The sequence below is a fragment of the Hippocampus zosterae genome, chromosome 11, assembly GCF_025434085.1.
Source record: "Hippocampus zosterae strain Florida chromosome 11, ASM2543408v3, whole genome shotgun sequence".
In the NCBI taxonomy this organism is placed as follows: domain Eukaryota; kingdom Metazoa; phylum Chordata; class Actinopteri; order Syngnathiformes; family Syngnathidae; genus Hippocampus; species Hippocampus zosterae.
The window spans coordinates 23,456,380-23,484,221 of NC_067461.1; the positions used below are offsets into that span (position 1 = coordinate 23,456,380).

Genomic DNA, 27,842 nt, shown 5'->3' on the forward strand with positions numbered 1-27,842 from the left:
CTACACAAACGATTACACCTCAACAGATCCAGCTGTCAAACTCATAAAGTTCGCAGACGACACCACGGTCATCGGTCTCATCAAAGACGGCGACGAGTCTGCGTACCGCCAACAAGTGGAGCAGCTGGAGCTCTGGTGCAGCCGACACAACCTCGGGCTGAACACGCTCAAGACTGTAGAGATGATCGTGGACTTCAGGAAACAGTCTTCTCCACAGTTGCCCCTTACACTATCCAACTGCCCTGTGTCAACCGTCGAGACCTTCAAGTTCCTGAGAATCACAGTCTCCCAGGACATGAAGTGGGGAGTCAACACCATCTCCATCCTGAAAAGGGCCCGGCAGCGGATGTACTTCCTGAGGCTGCTGAGGAAGCATGGCCTGCCACAGGAGGTGCTACGACAGTTCTACACGGCAGTCATCGAATCAATCCTGTGTTCTTCCATCACGGTTTGGTTTGGGGCCGCCACAAAAAAGGACAAAATCAGACTTCAACGGACAGTTAGGACGGCGGAAAAAATCGTTGGCACCGCCCTACCCACTCTTGAGGACTCGCACACTGCAAGAATCAAGACAAGGGCACGGAAAATCCTCCTGGATCCCCCGCACCCTGCCCACCACCTTTTCCAGCTACTCCCCTCAGGCAGACGCTACAGATCCATGCGCACCAAATCCAGTAGACACTTAAACAGCTTCTTCCCTCTAGCCATTAACTCCTTAAACACTCACTGACGTAGTCACTCTTCTTGTACTACAAAATGGTACTACAAAACTACTGGTTACTCTAAAATGGTTCAATGATTTTGTTGTTTACGATGATACTAATGCAGCGTGTTATACCGGAGACAAATTCCTTGTGTGTTCTACATACTTGGCCAATATAGATGATTCTGATTCTGATTCTGATTCTGAAAAGTTGACAGGTATGGGAGTGCGAACTTGAGAAATTGCCACTTACTTTGAGTTTCTACAATTTCCACAGCGCCATGTTTTTTTGTGGAGAATTGTTTAAGATGTTCAAAAAGTAATGTGTTTATAGTGCACATCTAGTTAAATCTGAATCCAATTTCAAGGAACAAAATATAAAAACACAGGAACAAGAATTCTCAAGAATTTGTCTTTACTTTCCTTCCTCTTCTTTTTGCTTGTGGGGCACGAATAATTCAGGCTAGAAGTATTTAGAATTACAGAGCAATTTTTGTTTTTGCAAAACTATTAGACATAATATGAAGCAATGGCTAGATGTGACTTTTGGCTTCTCCAATCAGGAGACTCACCACAGTTGAGTAACTTGCATAATTTATTTGGCATAGTTTTTATGCCGGGCACCCTTCCTGATGCAAACGCAAACATTTTTATTCATGAGTGGCTGGGTGTTGGGACACTGCCCAAAAGGCAACAATATCATTGTCAAAAACTGTAATGTACTATTATGTTAATGTAAATAAACAGAGAGGGTTTACACCAAATTGCAAACTGTTACAGGAAAAAGAAGTTTATGCTAAGAATGTAAAAAGCCTTCCATGTTACAGAATCCAATTCATGATTATAGAAAAAATGCGAAAGCAACTTGCGGCATGTAAAGACCCATTAACACACAAAGTAGTGGAAGCTTGGGTAAGGAAACTCCCAGGTGACGTCCACGGGTTTCAAATTCCAGGATCTCGTTGGCCCTCATTTGCTAATATGTGGTGAATGAATGTTTGTTCTCTGCACACCAATTGAGCATATATGCAAAATGACCATCGGATTAACCACACGTGCATAAAAGCACACGTTCTTTGCACGACTGGGCGTACATTGATGAATCAGAATTCATCCTAAATGACTGTGCATGCCCGTGATGCACTAAGTCGCATATACCATGCCCATATTTTTTAAATGACTATGCGGAGGTTTAAGGTTGTGAGAGATGGCAAAAAAACGAGAGAGGACTGTCTTTGGGCAACAGGTGGGGTACAGCCTGAACTGGTTACCAACCAATCACAGGGCACATATAGACAAAGAACCATCTGTGCTCACACTCACACCTAGGGACAATTTAGAGTGTTCCATTAGACCTGCCATGCATGTTTTTGGAAAATGGGAGGAAACCGGAGTACCCGGAGAAAACTCACGCAGGCATGGGGAGAACATGCAAACTTCAGACAGAAGGTCGGCCCCTGCACCTGTGCACTGTGAGGCCGATGTGCTAACCCAGGGGTGCCCAAACTTTTTTGATCGAAGATCTACTTTTCGGTCAACCAACCCGGGCCGTTACCGCGCCCGGCCCGTTACCACGCACGCGCGCATACACACACACACGCATGCCCACACACATGCCGTGATGAGCAACAGTCTGACGCTGAGGCATGCGACGCAGTTAGGCAGCCTGTTAACGATCGTAGCTCACACGTACCATTTTAAAATGCTTATCTCGGCCCTCCAGATTGCCATTCTTGCCCGTCCCCTTGGTGAATTGTACAAAATAAACTCTGAATGACAAGAATGATAACGATAAAATATATAGCGCAACAACTCTGATCACAAGCTGCAATTGCAGACTGCTGAGCGCTAACAACTTCCAGTGACGCGGTCACACATCCTCCTTGATTTTATTTTATTTTTTAAATACTTTTTGGGAAAGTGAGACTGATTGAATGATTAGGGCGCAGTGTGCATTAACACAAAAATATATGAATAACATGCACAGAGGAGACACAAATGTTTTTTTTCCGCTCTACACCAATCGGATTGACTTGGGACCAGTTGCTGATCTACTGGTCGATCGTGATCGACGTAATGGGCTAACCAGTCGACCACTGTGCTGCCCACTAGAGTATCATGTGTGACACAAATTTCCAAATGTGTACATTGACTTGTATGCGTAAACACATGGCTCAATGCATATCTCATGCGTAGATCTGTGTGTGATCATTTAACACTGGGCCTCTTGAATGGCTGTATTCGACATGTGACTTTTGCCACACTCTTACCGTACATGACTCATGAAGAAATCCGGCGAGTTGCAAATGCTTGTCTGAGATTTGTGTGGGGCTCTGTAGCTACACATTGAGACCACGATGGGCCATTAAATTCAATCATCCATTATCTGGACCGCTTATCCTCACGGATGTCACGCGCTGGAGCCTGTCCCAGTCTCAGGGTAACAGGTAGGGTACACCATTTACTGGTTGCCAGCCAATTGTGGGGCACACATAATCAACTATTAAGAATTTAGAGTGGTCAATCAACCTAGCATGCATGCTTTTAGAATGTGGGAGAAAACCGGAGTACCAAGACAAAACCCACATGAACATGGTAAATAGGCTGTAACTTACATAGCGCTTCTCAACCTTTAGTACTCAAAGCGCTTGACACTGTTTCGTCATTTACCGAATGATGACACAGAATCAGGAGCAACTCGGGGTTCAGTGTCTTACTCAAGTACACTTTGACAAGGGATTGAACGCTCAACCTCTGGTTAGGGAGACGACCACTGGTTGGTTTATGGGCGGCCCGGTAGTCCAGTGGTTAGCACGTCGGCTTTACAGTGCAGAGGTTCGGTTCCTGCTCCGTCCTCCCTGTGGGGGAGTTTGCATGTTCTCCCCGGGCCTGCGTGGGTTTTCTCCGGGTGCTCCGGTTTCCTCCCACATTCCAAAAACATGCGTGGCAGGCTGATTGAACACTCTAAATTGTCCCTAGGTGTGAGTGTGAGCGTGGATGGTTGTTCGTCTTTGTGTGCCCTGTGATTGGCTGGCAACCGATTCAGGGTGTCCCCCGCCTACTGCCCGAAGACAGCTGGGATAGGCTCCAGCACCCCCCGCGACCCCCCTAGTCAAGCGGTTCGGAAGATGAATGAATGAATGGTTGGTTTATGTGTGTTTTGTGTCCATCCATCCATCCATTTTCAACACTGTTTATCCTGAACAGGGTGAGAGATCTCAGCTGCCTTTGGACGAAAGGGGGGCTACACCCTGAACTGGTCACTAGCCAGTCGCAAGGCACATATAGAGACGAACAACTATGAACACCCACATCCACACCATCACTGAGTGGGAACCGACCCCAAGCTGCACGCACACAAATCAGGTGAGGGTACTACAACACGTTTAGCAACGTTTTGTGTACAGCATTCTCCAATTTAAACTTGGAATTAATTAAAAATCATTGACATACAGTATTAGGTTCTGTATTTCAAAAAGATTGACAATGATACAAATATTTTTAGAAAAAGGATAAACATTTGAGAATGTTGTGAAAATTTTTGGTCCATCTCTTTCATTATTTTTTTAAAGCTCTGCATGCACTGCCATTTTTGTTGAACTCTGTTTCATCAATATATGCGCACTAGTGCAAAGCACACACGTGTCATGAATCCAATTGTGATTTTGTGTAGCTGCTCAGGTTGTGTGCAGTGTATGTAAACTGTCCACCTCTATGTCACCACGGTCTGTTGCCATGTTACAAGGCACGCATCCCCGTTGGTTAGTATTCTTAGTTAGTAATCTAAGAGAGATTCATGTGTAAACACACTGTTCTTTCCCGTGTCTTTAATAGTTCTGATAGATAAGTTGGCAACATCAGAAGCAACTTAGGGTTCAGTGTCTTGCGCAAGGACACTTCGACAAGGTCGCTACGGCCTTGCAAACTCCACAGCGGGACCAAGGCTGGGAGTGCAGTGTCAAATTCCTGACCTATGCACTGTGAGGCATATGTGCTAACCAGTTGGCCTTCAAAATTAATGTACAAATGAAATCAATAAAAACAACAATTTCAAATAACATGTTGATATATAATAGGTAAATATGAATAAAATTGCAATTAAATTGCAAAATAAGGTAAATTTGTGAAATATGTGCTTCTATTCTGTAATTATTGTTATCTTCATTCAATATAAAATAACAATTATGCTGATTTTTAAAAAATGATTATTTCAATGGCCAATAAGATTGTAGTCAAATTGGAAATATTAGTGGTTGCAGCATCCTCTAGTGGTCTGAAGTCTCCAGACAAGCATTTGTCCACGCCTTCCTAAATCGTAAATAAAGGTACGGTAGCAAAAAATCACATGTAGAATATAGCCGATCAAGGCAGTGTTCACTGATCACACACTTCGAGATCCATGGATGAATTTAACCATGTATTTAGGCATACAAATCAATGTACACATTTGCAGATTTATGCCATCCCATATGTGGCTATAGTTACGTATTTGTAGATAATCATTTCTACATTTGTGAGTTCATTCACACATTTGTAGATTCTTACACTTATATGACACCCGTTTGTGGATTCTCCTTTCGCATTTGTGATTTCACTCACGCATTAGTAGATTGTTACACGTTTATGACTGTGGTTAGGATACAGATTATTTTGACATATTTACGGATTGAAATACAGAACCCGATACCAAGTCAATGATTTTTAATTAATTATTCATTTAAATTAGTGAATGCAGTACCCAAAACTTCCATATGAGAGAATCAATTAATAAACACCGCACACGTTGATGAAATAAATAAATGGGAATAAATATAGCACAGTAAAGAGGCATTTGTATTTATTTGGCATCTATGCCGGTCTGAGTCACGTCACCAGCAAACCAGCGGTGACAAATGTAGGATCTTCTGAACGGTTGTTTGACCACAGTAAATGTGCGGAAATGTTTTGCAGCGTGCAAGTATTATACTTCATCAATACTAAAACGTTCAAACCTTGGATGAACCAGGAAATGCAAGCAGTTGGCTGTCTTCTACAAACAGGATCAGCATACACTCTGCTTGTTGAGTGACAACGGTCATCACGGAGACAGCAACGGATTCCTTCATCCAGTAAAGAGACATGCACTTGAATGGCAATAGGGTGAAAGTGATGGATGGGAAGTGTAGTTATTTTGGACATTATTTAACTCATTAACAAATTCTCGATTCATATTTTTGTTAAAATTATTATTAGTGTTTGTAGAAATTACTATAAGGAGCATTGTAGTGTGCATCTTGGTAGACGATGTGTTTGTTTTTTGTGTTTCCAGAAAACAATCCTTCATTATTTCGATCACCGCCTGGTCCCAGGCTGTTCCAAATGTGTTTGCGGAATATGGGCAAATTCAAGTACGCAGATGTTGAAGAATCTCTTCATTTGTGATTTGTGAACACTCGGTTACTAAATGAAGACTACTGACTGCTGAGGAGTTTAATTTTACACTTCTCTAAATTTAATCCAATTCAAAATTGATGATTATCAAAATATTTTCCATTCCTTATTTCATTGTGTTAAACATCTTAAATTAAATCGGAAATTCTTCACTTGAATAAAATTTGTTGTTGTTGTATTGTTTTCAGTCAAGTCAATTGTGGTGTTGTACAAGTAATAAAATGGAATAAAAAAGCCACGCTCCAAACACTTTTGGACTAAACTGTACAGTCTAGGCATTTGTAATCATCCATAACACATTCTGAGACACAACGATTCATGAAAATATTCACAATAATGCAGAAAAAAGGTGTTGACATCATCAAACCCAAACAATAATACAAAACATAACCTCGGGGCAACTGAAAGCATTTCTATCATACAATTTGTATGTGCATAGCAGTGTAGTTAAAACGTCTTTTTGTGTGTGTGGAGGGGGGGAGGCGGGGGGCTAGGATGTGGTGTCTTAAGGAATTAACATTAGTGACACTTTTAAGCAAAAGTCAGGTACCACAGCTTCCATAAAACTGCACAATTCCATAAATCCTCTGTTCGGGGGTTGACAATACTGGTGCATTCTTAACCTCTTAACCCATGGGTCCACCATGTTACGTGACATAATCCTCATCGTCACTTGGTTCCAATTTGATGTTATCTGGGTGAGGAAGAGGAAAGTTTGGTGTTGTAGTTCTGGTACAGACATACCACTCCTTAATGTTAGGCAACTCCGGTATGGCTGGGTTGACTGACAGCTGGCTCCTTCCTGGGGTCCTGTGAGTCTGCTGCTGTTGCATGGCAAGGTCACTCTTTAGTCCCGAAAGAGATAGGTCCAAAGGCATTGCCAATGGAGATGAACCTCCCTGTAATTTGTGGTTTAATTTCTTGGGTGTAGTGTTATCAAAGTCAAAATTGGTGTTATTATTGCTGAAGGATGGCGACAGGTGGTTAATTTTAAGGTCAAGTGGTTCAAGAAGAGGCTGAGGTCGTTGGTGTTTTTGGATGGAGTCATATAAGTCAAAGGACTCAGAGGTAGGTGATGATTTGATGTGGACTTTCATGTGCTTGCGTAAAGAACTTGGATGTGTATAGGACTTAGTACAGCCCAGAGCCTTACAGTCATAGGGTTTTGAAGAACTGTGGACTTGTGAATGCTTCTTACGGTCACTGCTGTTGGCAAATCGCCGCTCACAAAACTCACACTGGAATGGTTTCTCACCTGCAACAAAAACAAAACAATCATACTGATCTTCAATGAACCCAAAGCTGACAGATGACATAGACTTCATTTGTTCTGAATATGGGGTAGTGTGTGTCAAAAATGGAATACATTTTAAGACAATACTTAGACCTACTTTTTATTCTGCAGCCTCATGGTATTCTTATTCATAGGATTACAGGGACCCTCAATGACAAGCGCCTTGTGGCCGGACCTGCATACATGAGGCCCAGCTGGGCACAGCCCTAAGTGGTAACATTGGTCCCCCTACACATAGGCTTACCACCTGTGGGAGGGGCCAAGAAGGTCAGCTTCATATCAAGCTGCTTTGTGGCCGCAGGCAGGGACCAAGACTGCCCACCCTAAGCAACAGGGATGTGGATGGTCACTTTTCTGGCAGTGGAGAAGCCTGAGATGCTAAGTCAAGATATTGTGACTAGATATAGTCGTACTCAACACTCAGGTTGGCCTCTGGTGCCACTGACTTATTTCTTCCAGTGCCAGTACATTGGAATTCACCCCAGGAGACATTGGAATTCTGCCTTGGGGTGTGTCCTGACAGCTGTTTGTGCCCATGCATCAAACATCAGCTGTGAGTACCCATTCTTTTAAAATTTCTTGGACTTCAATGCTTATATGGGCAGTGAAAGTGAGACCTGGAAGGCCGTGATTGGGAGGAACAGACTTTAGACTTTCCAACTCCTGATGCGGCTGATGTTTATCAGCATGCCAAGTGGAATGCAACTTTAGTGGTCACTGAGGCATAAAATAGAGGTTGGAGGAGTTCAGTGAGGCTATGGAGAAGTATTTCCGGATGGCTTCAAGGAAATTCTAGTCCATTCAGCCGGAGTTTCAATAGGGGGAAGCAGTCCACCATCAACTCTGTGTGTTTATATTGGTGATGGGATGCTGCTGACCTCAACTGGGATGTTGTGAGTTGGTGGGGAGAATACTTTTAAAGGCCTCCTCAAGTTCAACCGACACGCCTTCTGGTGAGGAGAGTCCTCTGAGGTGGGCTCTCCTGTCTCTTGGGTTGAGGTCACCAAATTGGTTTAAAATCTCCTTGTTGGCAAGGGCCCAGGGGCCTGGGGTCATAAAGGTGATGTTGTGGGGCTGTCCTGGGTGACGGGCCACTACAACATCATATGAACATGGCGGCGCGGGCACCCGCAGCGGTTCTTCTCTTTCTCCTGAGGAAAGAAATGTAATCTGTGCTGTATTTTGCTCAAGTAGCACATTTGAGAATAAAGTTGACATGAAAGTTGACATGAACGTATGGGCCAATGCCTCTTGATTGGCACAGAGGGGTGATGGTTCCCCTTGTGAATAAGTGGGACCAGAGGTTTTGTTCCAATGATAGGATGATCACACTCCTCAGCCCTCTGGTAAGGTCTATTTCTGAGTTTTAGAGAGGAGGGTCAGTCAAGAAGTTGAATGTCAGGTTCAATTGGAACAGTATTGTTTTCATCCAGGCCATGGAACAGTAGACCAGCTCGACACAAAATTTTGACTTCCATTCCATACCTACATAAAATTCCACAGTTCTCAAACCACTGCAAGAACTGCAATTTCATTTTATTTGTATTCGTAACGAACATACTATAAGGAAACCAATTAGAATACTTTTGATGAAAAATATATATTTTGAGCATTTTCATTTACAACAACTAAACATGAAATATTTGACTTCATTTTTTACACATTAACTGATATTTTTATCCATAAACAGTACTGCATAAAAGTATTAGGGCATCAAACAATTTGTTGCTTATTTCAGCCTTTGAGCAGTAGAAACTCAATGAATATTTAACGTTTCACATCACAACCATGAATTAAAAAAAACATGCAAAATGGAGGATTGAGGCCTACTGATTTAATTATGTATTCTGAAAGAGACCATGATGAATTGTCCGACCCATTAATTTGGCTGATTGTGTACCTTAAAATTACAGGTGTCAAATTACCGCGTTAAGTGCGAAAAATATTTCATATTTCGCGCGTGATGTTTTTTTAATTGCGTTAATCGAAACTTTAATCTCTAACTTTATTGTTTCTGTAAGTGGGTTGCCTTTTCATAATATCCTTTTTTATGTATTGGCTTCTTGTGTTCGAGTTAGTGATGTGTCGTTCGCGAACGAGCCGGCTCTTTGAAGTGAACGATGAGACTCGGCTCCCACCTCATTGGGTCCGGCTCCTCGTTGGGGAGCCGGAAGGGGAGGGTTACGCACGCACGCACGCACGCCCTGCAGTTTAGAGAAGGGGGAGGGGTTAGAGAAGCGACACACAGCAGCACACTGAGCAGCACGCGAACAAGACAGACGAGGAGACGAGTTAGTGAAAAAAACAACAGTGAAAAAAAACAACACGGTGTATAGTGGAAAGGTGAGAAAATGGATAGGAAACGCAGTGAAATATGGACTCATTTCAATTTAATTGATAGTTCAAAGGCAGCGTGTAGACTGCGAGGTTTAAATATCCCATAGATCAGGCTCCACAAATAACCTGCACAAGCACATCAGAAATATCCACCCACCAGTACAATTTGAAGAGAAAAGACAAGCAAGGGAGCCGATCAAAAGGAGCCGGCTCTCTAAAAGGAGCCGGAATTCCCATCACTAGTTCGAGTTGTTGAGGGCGGGGAAACAGTGGTCAGTCACAGCCTACGCGGACATTGATTGGCTTTCATTATGTTTGGGCTTGTTTAGCACAAGATGACTGGCCCCCATTGGAGTTGGGAGTGGAAGCTAAGCAGCGCTGAGGAGAGGAGAGGTGAACATGGAGGAGCATGTGAGGGTTTTCGACCCAATAAATGGAAAATTTACATTCCAAAAAAGCACTGACGGCACGATTGATGAAGGTAGTGTTGTGCCTAATTTGTAAGGAGTTTTCTTACCACCGTAGCAGTGCAAGTTTAGCCTACCACATCAATGCAAAGCACCCAGTCGCGAGTGCAGCCACAGCTAACGTTAGCACCGATAGCGTTAGCAATAGAGCGAGCCATAGCAGAGCTATTCAGCAAACTAAACTCGAGGAGAACACCCCGTGGACAAGGCACAAAGTCATCTAACTTACAGCACTGTGATTGAAGGGTCTGTCTTTATTTTTTATTATCTGAACTAACTTCAGTACCGTATTTTCCGCACAAAAAAACCCGCACTGGATTATGAGGCACACGTTCAATGAATGGTTATTTTGTCAATTTTTTTCATGTTAGACGGCTCGCACTAAAAGGCGCAATCTACAATGCATCCACTAGATGGTGGTAAGCTCCTTCCATTCAACTCGAGAGGCGTCCGTTCAACATGGACCGCCTTTGAAAAATGTACATTAAATATTACTATACTTAAATGAAACTAAAAAAATTGAAAATGTATCAAAACAGAAAATCAAGCAAGGAAATCACAAAATAAATTCTGTAGCCCCCCCTCCCGACAGAATTTATTTTGTGATTTCCTCGCTTGATTTTCTTTGTGGTTTCATTGAAGTAAGAATTAATTTACGTTTTTCGGACAGGGCCTTGAACGCCTCTCGAGTGGAACAGAAGAAAGCACGTACACGAACAAAGACTCACAGTATCTGTACTTGCTGAGACTGTGAAAACCATTCATAAAGTCTGCGTTTAGAAAAAATAATAAAACCACAACCAGAGGTCTCATTTTTTTCAACAAACTCATGTGTGTCCGTCTCCTTCCTTCTTTTCTTCAGGTCAACTCGAGAGGCGTTCATGACCGCCTCCGAAAACCCCATTGACATTTCCTTTATCGTCGATCCAAGAGTACAACCAGATAAGATAAAATAAGAAAACCTTTAATAGTCTCACAATGGAGAAATGCCCACTTCACAGCAGGAAAGTTATAAGAGGAAAAAGTAGAAGAACAAAATAAATAGGAGCTGCTGCCACTCTCGCTGCGCCATCTTGAAGTGAAAATAACACAACAAGATGTCAGTCGTAGTTATTTATTCCTTTGTTGTGTATTCACAAATGATGAAATCACAATATAAATTCTGTAATTTCTTATTTTGTAATATTCTCGCTTGCTTTTCAGTTTTGATGTATTATTTAAAATTTTTGTAGTTTTGTAGTAATCGTTACTTTACGTTTTTCGTTTGCGGTCTTGAAGGCCTCTTGAGTCGAACGGAAGGAAGCACGGAGATAGACAAAGACGTACCTGTATTTGTTGAGACTGTTTTTAAAAATTACCACCACAGCTCTCCTTTTTTCGGAGCTGCAACACATACTTATTTAATAAAGCAGCGACACAGTTCACTGAACCAACAGCAAGTTATAACATTGGAAGCATGTCTTCAGGAAGAAGCCATCTTGGAGTCGACGTACTGTATTACCGTAATGACCACATAAAAGACATACCGGATTTTGAGGCGCTCGGTGAGCTTTTAAGGGCTTTTTTTTGGTGTGCCCAATAGTGCGGAAAACACGGTACTTGAATTGCTCAGAAAAGTGGACCTGATCTGTTTTATTTTTATTTCACATTTATTTGGAGATTTACCACAAAAAAAAAAACATTGATATCCCCCCTGGTGGTCGAAACTAAAGGTTGCAGGTGTGACTTGGGTCATGTTTCAAATACAGCAGAAGGTAAATGCCTAGGGCTGCACTTATTCAAGTCTGTTTAAAAAAGAATAAAATACTTTATAATTCCACTTTTTTGTGATGTCACTCTTTTGCCTCAATAATGTAATGAATTAAAAATGAAAATAGTGGTTTTCTCAGCAATTTTTAGATGAAGTTAAAAAATAGATTAATTACAGATCATAAATTAATCTCCACCATTTTTTAAATCTCCTGACAGCACTACTTAAAATATAATGTGTGCCGGTTGATTTAACATACATTTACAATAGTTGTAGACAAGTAACAAATTACTACACATACCTGTAAATCTCTACAAAAATACTTTTATCCATAAATATATATATGATGAAACTTATTAAGGTCATTCTATGGGCCTGTCATTCAACGCAATGTGAATCTTAATTTTTACAAGCCATGGTTGGTTGAGCCATGTAAGTTGTGAAAGAAATTGACATTGAATGTCACTATTTTCACAAACAACCTAAAGTCACGGATTTTGGAAAAAAGAAAAAAAAACAGTGCAACATAAATCTAATAAAATGTGTTCAATATGACACACATTCAATTACAGGAAACTTAAATGCACTTATGACAAGGATTAGTGGCCTTATAACTTCATTCATTAAAAAAAAAGATTACATGTATTGTGCCAAGCAATGGCGCAATACATTATCATGAAATGTTAAGGAAAGTTTTTTTTGGGGGTGGGGGGGATAATATATTTACCGCTGCTATTTGCAGGGCGTGGGGACCAGCCTGGCAAGCGAATCGTGAAAATCGTTGCAATTTGAAAATGTTGTTCACGGTTATCTTGGCTCTGTTTACCGGTGAGTTTATTTGCCAGTCTTGTGCCCTTTTGTAAATAAAAAAATTTTGTCAAAGAATGTCATCATTGTCAACATTTTTGGGATCCACTCACAACATCATCATGACCAAAGATTTATGTATCACTGACCTTCTTCTCAGGCAAGTACACAAACAAGTGGCCGATGGTGGAAGAAGCCACATGTTGGCAAAGCTACGTCACAAAAACAGTGTGGCAATATGAAAGATCTTGGCCAAATGTGTTGTCCGCCAACGGGTTCAGGCAGTGTCAGCTAGCAGGCCAGCAACTCAACGTGATACAGTATCTCCAGACGAGCCACCATTCACCTCAGTCAGTTGATTGTTTTGTAGCTGTGTTATTGGAGACAGATTCGTTCATCAACACTCTACGTCACTATTTAGCACGGAGTAACCAAGTCAAAGAACTCTGTTCAGACAACGGAATCAACTTTGTTGGCACTGATCGAGAGTTTTAAAAAAATATTTGAAAAAATGGAATCACTCTCAGATGCACGATGAACTACAGAAAGAGATAATCGTGCAGGAGGCAATGAAAGATTGATTCATTCAATCAAGAAACTTCTTAACTCTATTGTAAGAGTACAAACTTTGGATGATAACGGTCTCCACACGGTGCTGTGCGAAACTGAAGCTATTATCAATAGCAGACTGTTAAGGGATTTCTTCTATACTGTGACTTTATTTAGCCCCTCTCTGTTGGTTTTGTTCAAACACGAAAACAAAGAATGTAGAATGCTGTTTACTACTCACTGTGATTACAATCACCTTCAGTGCCCCTCGACCCAAGTACCTTTAGGGCCCCCGCCAGGGAACATGTTTGACATCAAAAGAGTAACTGTTATCTCGACTATCTGTGTTCCTGCCATCACATCAAAGATCGGACCGAAGACAATAGTGGGTAGTGGTGGTCTGGTCTCACCTCAACACTCCCAACTTTTTCCAGCTACACCGAGTCAGACGCCATGTACATACCTTTGTTTCCAGGATTTGCATTGGGCGTAACTGCCCACCTCTCATTATCATATTGTCCCTATATATTTTCATGACTGCATTTTATCTACGCTTCCTGATGAAATCTGAGACTCACAGGAGCCTGAATCGATTCGTGTTGCGTTGTGATAAACTGAAAAAAAGACGACGTGGTGTTGGGTCTTCTTCCACCTTGTAGAGAGATAAAAGAACCTGTGTCCAAGGAGGGTCGAAAGCAAATTGACAGCTCCCCCTCCTCTACACAGACCAATAACAAAAGCATTGACAGACCCCAATGACAGAGGCTTTGACTCCCAACCATCTCCTTTTCCTCAAAGGTCAGAAATCTCTTTCTCCTGGTGTTTTTCGAGAGGAGTACATATATTCATTCATCTTCCGAGCCGCTTGATCCTCACTAGGGTCGCGGGGGGTGCTGGAGCCTATCCCAGCTATCTTCGGGCAGTAGGCGGGGGACACCCTGAATCGGTTGCCAGCCAATCGCAGGGCACACAGAGACGAACAACCATCCACGCTCACACTCACACCTAGGGACAATTTAGAGTGTTCAATCAGCCTGCCACGCATGTTTTTGGAATGTGGGAGGAAACCGGAGCACCCGGAGAAAACCCACGCAGGCCCGGGGAGAACATGCAAACTCCACACAGGGAGGCCGGAGCTGCAATCGAACCCGGTACCTCTGCACTGTGAAGCCGACGTGCTAACCACTGGACTACCGGGCCGCCCGTACATATATTCTATATGCAAATTTAAGCATCTACAAGTACATGCCCAACCTTTTTGGGAAAAGATGAACAAAGGAGTACCTAGCACAGTTTCAGGAATGCCAAATCAAAATTTAGCACAAATTAATTCCTGAAGATATTGTGCTTGTTGTGGATGGCTCTGCACCTTGCAACTCACGGATCATTGTCAGAGCAGTTCAGGATGAAAGAGTACTCGTTCACCCAGCTCAGATCAAGACCAGGACAAGCTATCTGAACAGGCCAGTCACAAAGAATTGTCTGCTTCAGGAAGCCGAGGACACCGCACGGATGACTTGTTTTTGACATGAATTGACTGTGACCATGAAACTTGTGACATTAATCCCATTCTATCTAGGCCTTGAAATTTCCAGAATCTCTGCCCTAATACACCCCCCCCCCCCCCCAACACACCCTGCCGCCAATGCAATGGGTGTGTGGGAGCATGTTTGTCCCTCTACGGAGATGGCACCATCAACAGGGACATGTTGCTTCAACGATGGTGGCGAAGCCTTATTTTTAAAGTTTCCCGGTCAGCTGTTTGTTAGACACGTCACAAGGAAGCTCAGCTCAAAACTGTCAACTCGGAAAGTTTTTTTCTTCAGAAGAAAAAATATCATTGTTTGATTTAATCAGAATCAGAATCAGAATCATCTTTATTGGCCAAGTATGTAGAACACACAAGGAATTTGCCTCCGGTATAACACGCTGCACTAGTATCATCGTAAACAACAAAATCATTGAACCATTTTAGAGTAACCAGTAGTTTTGTAGTACCATTTTGTGGTGCAAGAAGAGTGACTATGTCAGTGACTGTTTAAGGAGTTAATGGCTAGAGGGAAGAAGCTGTTTGAGTGTCTACTGGATTTGGTGCGCATGGATATGTAGCGTAAAAAACCAAACTTATTTCCACCAATAAGAGAAGAGGAACATCATAGCGCCCATGCATCACCATGTTTTTCTCCAATTTAAAAACCTCAACTGCACCGTCGGTGCCTACAGCAGAAGAGTCTGTTAGTGAACCTAAAGCCTCCTGTTATATTTTGGCTCGGTCTGTTTGTTTTCAGCACCAGCCGGAATGGCCATTCCATGGCCTCTTCAGCAAGTGTGCCTATGCCTTGTTAGCAATTAAGCCTGCCATGTATTTATTAAGGACAGTCAAGCTGCCTAGTCACTATCGGATTATTGACCTGGCTTGCTGTTCATGCTCAATCAAGATATATATTCTAGATCAGAGGTGCCCAATCTTTTTTAACCTAAGATCTACTTTTTGATCAACCAATCTCCCACGATAGACCGCATATGCACGCACTTACACACGCATGCCATGATGAGCAACAGCCATAACTGGCTCTAAAATGAACGAAACACAAGTAGACACAACAGTTTGTGAGAAGGAAATCATTGCCTACCTTCGTCGAGACCTGACGAAGTGGCATGGGATGCACTTTTGCAGCGTGTTAACTCCAGTAGCTCACGTGACCATTTAAAAATGCTTCTGTCTGCCCTCCAGATTCCCATTCTTTTCCAATGACCTCGATGAATTGTACATGAAACAAACTCTGAATGAAAATAATAACAATAAAAGATATACTGCAACAGCTCTGATCGCAAGCTGCAATTGCAGACTGCTGACCGCTCACAACTTCCAGTGAGACAGGTCACGCGCCACCGTAGGTTAAAGGTGACTTGCCTTTTTTATTTTTATTATTATTATCTTCTAAATACTTTTTGTGAAAGTGAGAGTGATCGGAAGCTAAGGGTGCACTGTGCACTGACACAAGAATATATTTTAGTAACGCACGCACACAGACACAAATTTTTGTTTTGGGGGGTTTTCCCCCTGTAGACCCCTCACGATCGACTTGGGACCAGTCCACGAGCTAAAGGTCGATCGCGATCAACATAATGGGTACCCCCCTGTTCCAGATATTTTGTTCGTATTCATAGTCGCTACTGTTCCGATAGTTTTTGTTTTGTAAAATTTGGTTTGTTCATTAACAGCTTTTGGTTTAAGTTTTGCATATTTGGACTTTTGGTGTTTCATTTTGTGTATTTTCGGATTTCCATTTTATCTTCGCTTTTTGTTCTTATTGGATTTTCCAGATTTTTTTTGTTGTTGCCTGCGATTTCTGTTTACACTTTGTTCATCCTTCGTTTTTCTGTAAATAAATCTTGTCGGATCATGATTTATCTGAATGTGCGTTTGTGGAATCCACAATGTCATCTGGTTCGTTGCCGAACAATGTCACCGACGAGTCAAGCGAGAGGCATCTTCTATGCCACCAAGACAAGGCTTTTCTCTTCTCTATGTAGGCAACGTTAATTAATGTTACCTGAATGTATTGGCCTGAATATAAGACGGCCCTGATTATAAGACAACCCCCCCGCTATTTCAAGACTCAAGTTTGAAAAAAGACTTTTTGAACAGCAAATTAATTTTACAGAAAATAATTACAGCACATCTGAAACAAAGGATTCTAACAATATATTTGAGAGAAAAAGCAGTTATTTTGCCTCATTCAAATCTTAATATCTGAACATTTAAATATGTAAACTAAAGTGCAATCACATTCGTAAATGAATGGCTTCTGGTTTTTGAAATGTAAATTACATCATAACTTCTCCTAAGCTGCCGGTTAACCTGGCCGATCTTCGACCCACTTTTCTCCAGATTGTCGCTACGTTTCTCCATTTTCTGTTATGTCTTCTTTTTTATTTGTCGCTGTTTTTTATTTTTCTTCTATGTGCTACCGCTATTTTTATTTTTCTTCTTCGTGGCTGGGGTTCACTTTGGCCTGGGGAATGAAGTTCAATTCGCTTCAATGATATCTGGCGCCATCTAGCATGGTTATGGGTATAATGTCCAGACCTCGAATATAAGACGACTCCCACTTTTTCAGTCTTATTTCAATGCAAAAAAACCCACCTGTCTTCTATTCGGGCCAATACGTTATTTACTATATACAATACTATATATATGTTTTATGATTAAATACATGGGCTGTTGTAATCTTTGTCTCAAATATGTAAGTATAAATACTGTAAAAATGCTGGTACCCACGTATACATTTTGGAAAATTGCTAGGGGGCGGACAAATCCACCTTTTGCGGGGGGTTTCTGAACCACAAAAAAAACCGAGGCATTACTGCAGGTCTAATAGGCTCCATAAAAGTAGTGTTCCTCTAATGAATGCATTTTTTGGAATCAATATGTTATTGTATGTTAAGGCCAAACAAAAAAGTGTATTTCAGGTAACATGAAATTTAAGCATAGGGTCGGTAGGTAGGACAAAGTTTTTTTTAAATCTTTTTTTTTTCATAAAAAATGCAAACAAAATAACCATAAAACATAAAACATTCTTTTTATTTAATAGTATAACTTTAAGTCTAGTTACACGTTGTAGACCCACCTACCTTGGAGTTTTCTACTAAAATTCTAGGTTTTTTTTTCCTTTTCTAAACGTGCTGCTTTCATCATGACATCGAATATGTCTACACATATCCATAACATCAATGTCATAGATTTCACCGTTGGCACATTGACACTGTGCTATTTTTACGTGGTTTATACTTGGCCCGTGGTGTTCATCAAATAGTTTGCTGAATTTTTTCGATATGTCAATGGATGCTATTTTCTTAAGATTATGGTGCAAGCATGACTGTTACACAGAAAACGCGGTTTAAACTGTCGTCGAAGATCGCGGCCGCCACCATGATTCAATGTTGTTGACAGACGACAGGGCAAACGACGCACGCGCTCAACGTGAATATCGCGAGAGTTTGCACCGATGTAAACGCTCGACGCAAAAATGTAGAGGGTTGTTTGAAAAAAAAAAAACTTTACGGCCGGCATTTTCGACGTAGAAATTCTCGGTCGGTTGCGTTACCGGAAACACACTATTTTTTTTTCTCCGCCTAATGGAACCCTATTTCCGTGCTGAGCGTCAGTCCAGGGTAAAGCGTAGTCAGCTGTGCACATGGGTGGAGTTATCTTTGTTTTGGCATTTTTCTACACTTTTAGACACTTGCGCATAACGGGGTGTTTGAACCTTTGTGGGATGGAAGTCCTTCTTTTCCCAGCCTTATTTGTGCTATGATGTTCATCTTGTCAACACCATTCTTGACATTGCGGAAACAGTGTCATATTTATGAATGAAATATGATGACTTCCCCCACGCATGTCAAGGAGCAGAGAATTTGTCTGCATGCAACTTGATCAAATCCACCCAAATTGTGTTACACCACCTGCGCTGTAAAATACACCTCAATTTAGCCAGTCAAAAATGTCTACTTTTTGCAACCAAATTGTGAGATGCGCCGATGGGAGTGACAGTCGCACCATCCAAAATGCTCAGCGAGGCACAGCATGTCCACCATATTCAAAACACGGCATACGAGACTTAATGCCAAGTGCGGCCGACTTTCTGATACCAAACGAACACGTGCGTTGGTAACAGAGTAGCTCTGTGCAGCAGAACCCCCAGAGACAGTGGCAAAGCTAAATGGCGGCCAGCGGTGGTGCTAGCCACCCCTTGTTACTCTGCGGCGGCACCTTGGCCAAATGCAGACGAAAATTTAAATATCTGTGATTTTTCTGACATTTTCACATTGATGTAGACCCATAAAATACTTTGCCACATTTTTATACTAACTGCACTTTTTTATATTAACTGCATATTAAAAGAATAAATAAATAAACTCTAACATTCAAATATTACAGTCAGTTTCAACAAAAATCATCCAATCCATCGTAAGGGAAAAAAAAAACATGGCTAAGAAGTAATTATTGTCATAGCATCCACAGTCATGGTTTCAAGAACTAAAATAAGACGTACACCAATCCTACACACACATGGTCATGGTAAAACTGGGAACAAACTGAAAAACAGTTTGATTTTTTTTAGAAAGAAAATATTTTGTGTCATTGAGTTTTTTAGATATGATAGGAATGAAGGAGCTGTTGATCGTAGCTTGCAAAATGACCAGCTGTAACAACTAATCTTTGGTGATTGCTAGAAAATCAATGCAAGGCATAGAAGATGCCTATGAAATAGTACACAAAAGCAAAGCCACTTCAAAGAAAATTGCATTATTTAATAAATTAAATTGAGCAGAATATTGCTTTTTACTTAGATTTGTTCCTGCTTTATTATGAGTGAGATAGGCATTGTTCTGGATATGTGTGAATTTTATACCATGGTACTATTACTGTGAATGGTATGATGAACAATGCATACACGTGGCCACCCATAGCCACCCTTCACTGAGGTTGAGTCACCCTGGCTAACCCTGCCCAGAGAGGCACAACACGCTAGATTAGACTTGCATCAAAATGAAGTTGCAATGTGTTAAATAAAAATATTGTGGAAACACACTTTCATTTGTTATAATTCCACTCTGTTAGTCACTGAAAAAAATACACCAACCTTTTGAAATGTTTGGCATCTTATTTTAAGATCTGAAAGGGATTAACGTTTGTGTTTTTTTAAAGCATATTTGCTCTTATTTAATCAAAATAGTGATGGTCGTAATGACCACATGTTCGACATGAATATGTCCCGCAGGGTGGAACGCTCTCACCGTCCATGTTTGAACAATCCACACATAATTCCAATTATTTATACTTAAGGTCAAGAAAAAAAGAGGGGATGTTGTTGAGGGGCCCTAATGAAGCTGTACTGGCAACACTACTTGTAAGTATGTCTTTGCTATTGGTTAGTTGGTTAGTTAATTTTTGCCACAGAAGCAGAAATTCACTACAGTGGATTTCTTTGCAGGGAAAACACATAAAGCAAAGTTTCTCGCAAGATTCTTCGACACTCAATAACATTACATCCATCCATGAGGCCGCCATCTTGCATGTCTTGTATTTTATTATCATTGTGCTCTGCAACTGCGATTGGCTGGCAACCGGTTCAGGGTGTCCCCCGCCTACTGCCCGGAGACAGCTGGGATAGGCTCCAGCACCCCCCGCGACCCTAGTGAGGATCAAGCGGTTAGGAAGATGAATGAATGAATGAATGAATGTGCTCTGCAATTGCCGATAGGGCAGTGCTTCTCATAGGTCAAGATTGAACTTGCCGTCTTACATAGCATTTCTGTTTTCCTAGGCTTGGGCAGTTGTTTCTAAAACTAAATATCTAAATATCCATCCATCCATCCATTTTCTAATCTGCTTATCCTCACAAGGTTCGTGGGTATGCTGGAGCCAATCCCTGCTGTCTTTGGGCAGTCTGACCTGTTTGCGAGCCAATCGCAGGGCACACATAGACAAACAACCATTTGCACTCACAATCAGACCTAGGGACAATTTGGAGTACCCAATCAACCTGCCATGCCTGTATTTGGAATGTGGGAGGAAACCGGAGTGCCCAGAGAAAACCCACGCAGGCAAGGAGAGAACATGCAAACTAAGGAGCCGGAATCGAACCCTGTACCTCTGCACTACCATAGTGCATTGGATTGGATTGGATCGTATGTGAGGCCAACCTGCTAACCAGTAGCTTCGTAAAACGAAATATAATAAAATAATGTGCACAATTACGGCATGCAAAAAGCCACAGTAGTAAAGTTAGATATTTTGCTAATTGTTTTATGAAGGTTTGACTCCCATCCCTTTGCTAGATCATTTAATGGCATTATAAATCCACAGGGCCAATGGACAATGAGCTTTGAAAGATTCTAAACCACTACTTGAATAGTTCGGTGCAGATCAGAGGTAAGTTACACTTCTGTAGCTTTAAATGAAACATTTAAAGATTGAAAATTAGTTTTGGGGAGGGAATTTACAATTTTATTAATTCACTATTAGCAGCATTCCTAAGGTTCATTCATTCACAAATTAAAATATGATATATTATTATATTTTAAAGACTTTCTTGCCCTGAAATACCAAGATCCACCTCATATGAAAAAACACACAATGAATATGCCACAATAAATGAATGCCTATTTTTTGGTAGGAACGTATAGTAAGTGCAAAGGGCCGATGTGACACATTAGTGAACTGTGCCATTTTATACATGGGGGAGATCCTACACATTGGGGATGTTTATGATTACTTCTTTACAGTCACTGGCTGCCAGTAGGACACTAATTGCATTACTACAACGTTATCAAAACAGAATCGTCCATCCTACCAGTGTGCGTGCGAGTGTGGATCTTGAGGTTCTCGGATCGTGCAAACATCTTGCCGCAGTTGGGAAATGCACACAAAAAGGGCTTCTCCCCGGTGTGCACACGGATATGGTTGATAAGTTTATATTTGGCTTTAAAAGCCTTCCCTTCTCGTACACATTCGTTCCACATGCAGACATGACTGAGGGTGTCGAGCCCTGTTGCTACGTGCTCGGCGGTGACGTGGTCTACTAGGTCGTGCATGGAGCTAAAACTTTGGTTGCAGACAAACGAAGCCATCCGCTCAAACCTCTGTCTTGAGGAAATTCGGCCTGTCCACTTGCAAACCAGCTCAGATTTGACAGCGGGGCCCCTGTTAGTATTCAATAAACATTCCTTTCCTTCACTGGTACATCTGTCGGTAGAGGTGGAAATATTAACAGCTCTCCTTTGGGGTAGCGAAATGATGCTTGAAGCTCCGGAGTTGTTGTTACCCAGCGGAGCTACGAGGCCATTGTGCCTGGTAACCACAGCTACCCGCCTCATTTTACTGTCGTTAAGACTGTCCAGCCAAATCTCCCAAATTGATAAATCCCACCGAAAGGCGTCCTTTGCTCCAAAGTCCGTATCCGTGTTAAAAGCACAGTGACGAGGAAAACCAAACTAACTCGTACCCGCGAGCTCAAGCTTCCATAGTTTTATTTACTGTGCAAATGAAGGTGAATGGAAAGGGAAGGAATAGCAGTCGGGAGGCCGCGATCCAACACTATTGTTTGGCGTCCTTGTCGTGTCTCTCCCTGCTGCGAAATATATCCAATGTATTCCAGTTTAAAAAATATATATCTACACAATATATAATTATTTCAAAATATGTAAAGTATAGGCTCTATGGGATTCAATACGACCTGAGGTTGGGGCACCATTCTGTCCATTCATCCATTCTCTGTAAGCCTTATCCTAACTGTCAGTTGCGGAAGTACAGCAGCCTATCCCAGCTGGCTTTAGGCGAGAGGCAGGGTACACCCTGAACTGCTGGCCAGCCAATCGCAGGGCACAAATAGACAAAAAAACATTCATACTCACATTCACACCTACGGACAAATTAGTCTTCCATAACCAACAATGAATGTAATCTGGAAGGAAAATTGAGTACCCAGGGCTGTCTCTGACCAAAATGGGGCCCCTAACAATCATGCACCACAATTTTTCGGTCAACATGGGGGGCTGCTTGTCGGAGCTTTCGCACATTATGTTATTTCGTGCTCAAGTGATATACAGCGAGGTACCAAGAGAGGATGCCAGTAGGATCCTTATACAGAAGTTACGCAGTCATGCATTATCCAGTGCCTAGCAAGAGAAGTTAGAGTGAACTGTCCAGGAGACTTTCTCTCTCTCTCTCCCTCTCTCTGTCTCTCTCTCTCTCTCTCTCTCTCTCTCTCTCTCTCTCATATATATATATATATATATATATATATATATATATATATATATATATATATATATATATATATATATATATATATATATATATATATATATATATAAAGACCGTACAAACGTCACAACTGTGCAAAAATAACTGAATAAAAGACACCACTGTTGCAGAAGGGCTTTACACGCTATTTATACTGCAGATCGCGAACGCAACAAACTAACAACAACAAACTAACTGTGATGCCGCTCTTTATACGTTGAGCTAACTGTTACCTGTCAGTAGTAGACCCGCCCCTCTTAAAGCGCCAGAGTTAATCCATCATATGGGTTCCCTTCAATGGAATTTATTAGATTCCTTCGTGATTTTTGCGGTCCTTATACAAGGTATTCAGGGCTCTAATCCCTCATTGTGTCTGAGGACCGGCAATCCGAGGCCAAGGCCAAGGACTTGACTCCCGAGGCCAAGGACCAAGGACTTGACTCCGACGCCAAGGCTGAGGACCAAGGACCGCCTCCTCGGTCCTCGAGCCGGTCCTCGAGGCCAAGGACCGGCTCGAGGAACACATCTCTGCAAATTGATTGTAGATTACACATTCATCGTCTTGGGAAGAGGATGTCAAGCCACATCAATACTTACCTGTATTAATGATTACCAGTTAATTAATCTTTGCAGTGTGAGATTGGAAAAAAATACTCTGATGATGTAACATGAGTACACCAGTTTTTGATCCATTTGTTTTTTGGAATAAACCTGGAATACACAGCTGCTGATGTAATGTTCATTGTTAAAGAAAAGTTTTCAAACATTGACCCTTGAAACATTATATTTTTGAGTTTCGGAATTCTTGATGATCAATATCAGTCAAAATAGAAAAATGGGTTCCCATGATGAACGTTTACGGAATCCAACATTTGTTATCGTGGTTTCCCATTGGGTAATCCGACGGAACCGAAAAACGGTTACCATTAATTTCCGAAATCCTCAGGCCTGCTCCTGAATTATAAAATTTTTTGCAGCATTTGTTTATCATTGTAGGTTTATGTTTGTGTTATTATCATATGCAATTTAATAAGTAGACCCTTTCAGAATTCGAAATTTGGGACTCTCTCAATCCATAATGGCACTCATACTTTTCTGATCAGCGAGTCCGCTGATCAGAAAACTAAACTATAAACTATAAACTATAACCGGTAAACTATAAAATTATCACTGAGAGATTACCGCTTTTTCTGCAGTCAGTGATTGAGTTCTATGCAAAGTAATTTCTCAACTTGTCTTCCGTGCCATGTCATTAATTCATAAATGTATACCATATGAATAATTTTTTTTCTCAGTATAAATAACACGTACCCTGAGTCTTTGAATAAAAACACTTCATTCAAGCGTTTAGGGAGTGCAAAGGATTATGATGCAGGGTTGTTGAAAATCATGAAGACCTGCCAAGTGGTATGATAGCATTGTTTTATACGTGTCCTCGGCTAGGCCTCAGTTTCAAAATCAGTCCTTGGTCCTTGGCCTTGGCCTCGGAGGCAAGTCCTTGGTCCTTGGCCTCAGAGGCAAGTCCTTGGCCTTGGCCTCGGCCTCGGTTTGCCGGTCCTTGGACACAAGACTGGTGTGTGTGTGTGTGTGTGTGTGTGTGAGAGACGGAAAAGGAGTAATGTAAATCTAACCTAATGGCGCAGCTTTCAGATATTTTTCTATGTATGCATTAGATGTTAGTGTCTAAAACTGTGGGTCACAGATCAATTTAATATGGGTCAGGGACAACTACTTTTAAGGAATAAAGGTATTTAAACTAACTTTATTAATGACTGACATTATGACAACAATGATTTTGGTTTTCAAAACATTTCTGAAATGTAACAACTTTCTAATAAGTAAGCGACTAGATAAGTGACTCTTATCACTAGTTAGTCTGTAAACAAGTGTGCAACTCATCTTCGTGTTTTTCTGCGAAAATGCTGATGCCTTCTGTTAATTCAACCAGAAAAAACAATAAATTTGCACGTGTGGGAGATTTGAAAACATTATCACTATTTTATCTGAACTAACACTCACGTTGAAGAGGAATGTTACTTTCAAGCTGCTGTGGGAGCTGTTGAAGCTCTCGATTTACAGGTCGATCTACGTTCCCATCCTTGCCTATGGTCAGGAGCTGTGAGTAATGACTGACATCGGCGGCGCAGTCGACCATGAAATGTCGCCCAGAAGTCCGATCAAGGACGAGGAGAATGCGGCTCGAAGCAGAGATGCTCACATCCTGGCGGGTCCATTTCCCGCCTGTAAGCATTGTTCGTGACATGTCTTCGCCGAGTCGCCCCACGTGCGGTGATGCCAGACGAGTCACCCTGGAAGGGGAGCGCTGTCCGGCAACTTGCTCCGTCATGTTGCAGCTGGAGAGGAGCAAATTGGGTGAAAAAAATCCAACGGGGTAGCCATGTGAGGGGGAAAAAAAATTCGAAGGAGTTTGTGGTTCGGAAAAAGGCTGGCTCGCCACGAAAGAGACTTAGGTCTTTTTACAATTTTCACAATACACTAGCTAAACCCCGGTGGGACGAAAAAAGACGTGGCCAGGACAGCTATTGTTTGTAGAAAAAAAATTGGGCTACTGGAACAAAGCGGAGATGGGCGAGATGCGATAACATGGCTCTGTTGGAATGCTACTACTCAAGCAACCCTAGTCAGAGGGGTTACATGCAGAGAATGTGGGCTAAATGGTTACTTCGAAACCCACAGTCACGGTTGACCACGAAACAACTAGTAGCTCAGTGTTCCAACATCCACAAACGGCAACTGCTGTCACAACTTGACATTGATGAGGTACAATGCAGGTTCCATGGTGAAGGGCCCCAGGCTGCCAGATCAGAGGAGGAGGTCATACAAGAGATTGGGAGGCAAGCCCCAATGAATGCAGATGATGAGAAGGAGGTTGCACATAACACAATGGCTGGTGACCCTGAGAGAGGAGCACAGCAACCTCCCTGAACAGAACCCAGTTACCATAACAGTGGCAGACATACAGGAAAGAGTCTCAGATATGAAGAACTGGACAGCACCAGGCCCGGACATGGTCCACACCTACTGGCGAAAGAAACTCACAGCACTCCATGAGCGCCTAGCAGCACAAATGAACCAGCTGCTGAGGGATGGGACTCACCCAGAATGGCTAACCGAAGGGCGAACAATCCTGATCATGAAGGATCCCTCGAAGGGTGCAGCCCCATCCAACTATCGGCCAATAACCTGTCTCTCTGTTGGATTTATTATTGTTTAGTAATCATACATTCACGTATTATTCGGTTGATTCTCGTGTCGTCATTTTATGCTCGCAATGAAGAATGCTTCTGCCTGTCAGTATAGTTTGATTTTGCCTGCAAAGAAGAACGCTTATGCTTTCAATCATTAGTTTGCTTTGCCTGCAATGAAGAACGCTTATGCTTTCAATAAAGATTTATCCTTTATTATTTACTCACATCTATAATCATTATATGTTCTTCATTATGTGCTCACTTTTGCTTGCTGTACTGTGTGAGAAGTTAGGGTCGCAACCACCTTTCCGAGGACGTGGCTGGGAAGAGATAACTGTTAAGACTAAACAGCGAGCAAGGCTGAACCGTGAATGGAGACATCAACACCAGCTGCAACGGGATGTTTATGTCTATTTGCACACATGTACGTAAATTGCACTCACATACACACACATAGTCAAACAAGTTCAGTGTGTGTTCAACAGCCCCCACCTTTTAGGTTGGACACACCTATGTAGTAGCTTTTCCCAATAAATGAGGAGGTGAAGGGGGAGATCGTTAGGGTTACGTGTGGAGAACTGAAACCGAACGCTTCTCCTCTTTCCCTCCTGGTACCAGAATCGAGTCTCCTGTCTCCTCCTTTTGGTTATTCTTGAGTGTCAATTTGGACCAACCTGACATTTTTGGGGGCTCGTCCGGGATCGCAACATACCTGACGCCTCCAGACGCTGAGTCGACGGCCAGGAAGACCGTGGCCACGGCAAAGACACCCTTTCTGGGACTGGGTTTCGGCTCCTCGTCTGGGGGCTGAGGGTTGAAGCGAATCCCAGAGGAGGGAGGACTACTCTTGGTAAGTAGGGCGGCGGTGTCCTGTACGTACTTAAACTCCGCATCGACACTCGAGGAGTGTTTGCGCGCCGGGTTTGTAAAGACGGAGGTCGGGGTCTTTAAACCTGTTTTCAATTGAAACACTCTCAGGGCAGGTGTTGTAGTTTGGTTCGAACGCCTGGTTCTAGACCCTGTGTGAGCCTGAGAGGGGTTTGTTGAGAAGGAACTCTTTCAACGGTGATTGAGTGTTTGCGCGCCGGCAAAAAGACGAGGTCTTTTTAAGCCGCAAAGCCCTGAGCCATACTAGTCCCTATCAGGCATACAGACCGTGCAAGTCTCTAAACTGATGAGGGCGACGGTGTCCTGCACGTGCTTAAACTCCGTGTGTAAATAATGTGTGTTAAACCCCGGGTATAAATAAGATAAGATATCCTTTATTCGTCCCACAGTGGGGACATTTATAATAATAATGTCTATATAGTGCGTTACCTCTGGTCAAGGTAATAGGATAAAACCAAATTAAATGCGCATAAATGTATGACTGTGTAACTGTGTGAGTGGAGGTTCGCTACCTCATCTGAACAGGACATTTGTTGTGGCAACTGTCTGAGGAAGCAGAGGCAAGAATTTCCCGCCACCTTGGTGGTAGAGGGT

At 42.1% G+C, this 27,842-nt stretch overlaps 1 protein-coding gene across 2 annotated transcripts; it reads right to left on the reverse strand.

The window, feature by feature from the left end:
• Positions 1–6,380: 6,380 nt before the first annotated feature.
• Positions 6,381–22,861, reverse strand: LOC127610691 (zinc finger protein ZIC 5-like). 2 transcript variants are annotated; one of them, XM_052081132.1, is made up of 2 exons: positions 21,701–22,558; positions 6,381–7,388 (listed from the first exon to the last, which is right to left on the reverse strand). In XM_052081132.1, the coding sequence occupies exons 1-2, from the start codon at positions 22,221–22,223 to the stop codon at positions 6,781–6,783; spliced, it is 1,131 nt and encodes a 376-aa protein (XP_051937092.1). In that variant the 5' UTR covers positions 22,224–22,558; the 3' UTR covers positions 6,381–6,780. The 2 variants fall into 2 exon arrangements, 1 of the variants encoding a protein (XP_051937092.1); XR_007964996.1 differs by having other exon boundaries at positions 7,255–7,388; positions 7,525–22,861.
• Between the last annotated feature and the right edge of the window lie 4,981 nt (positions 22,862–27,842).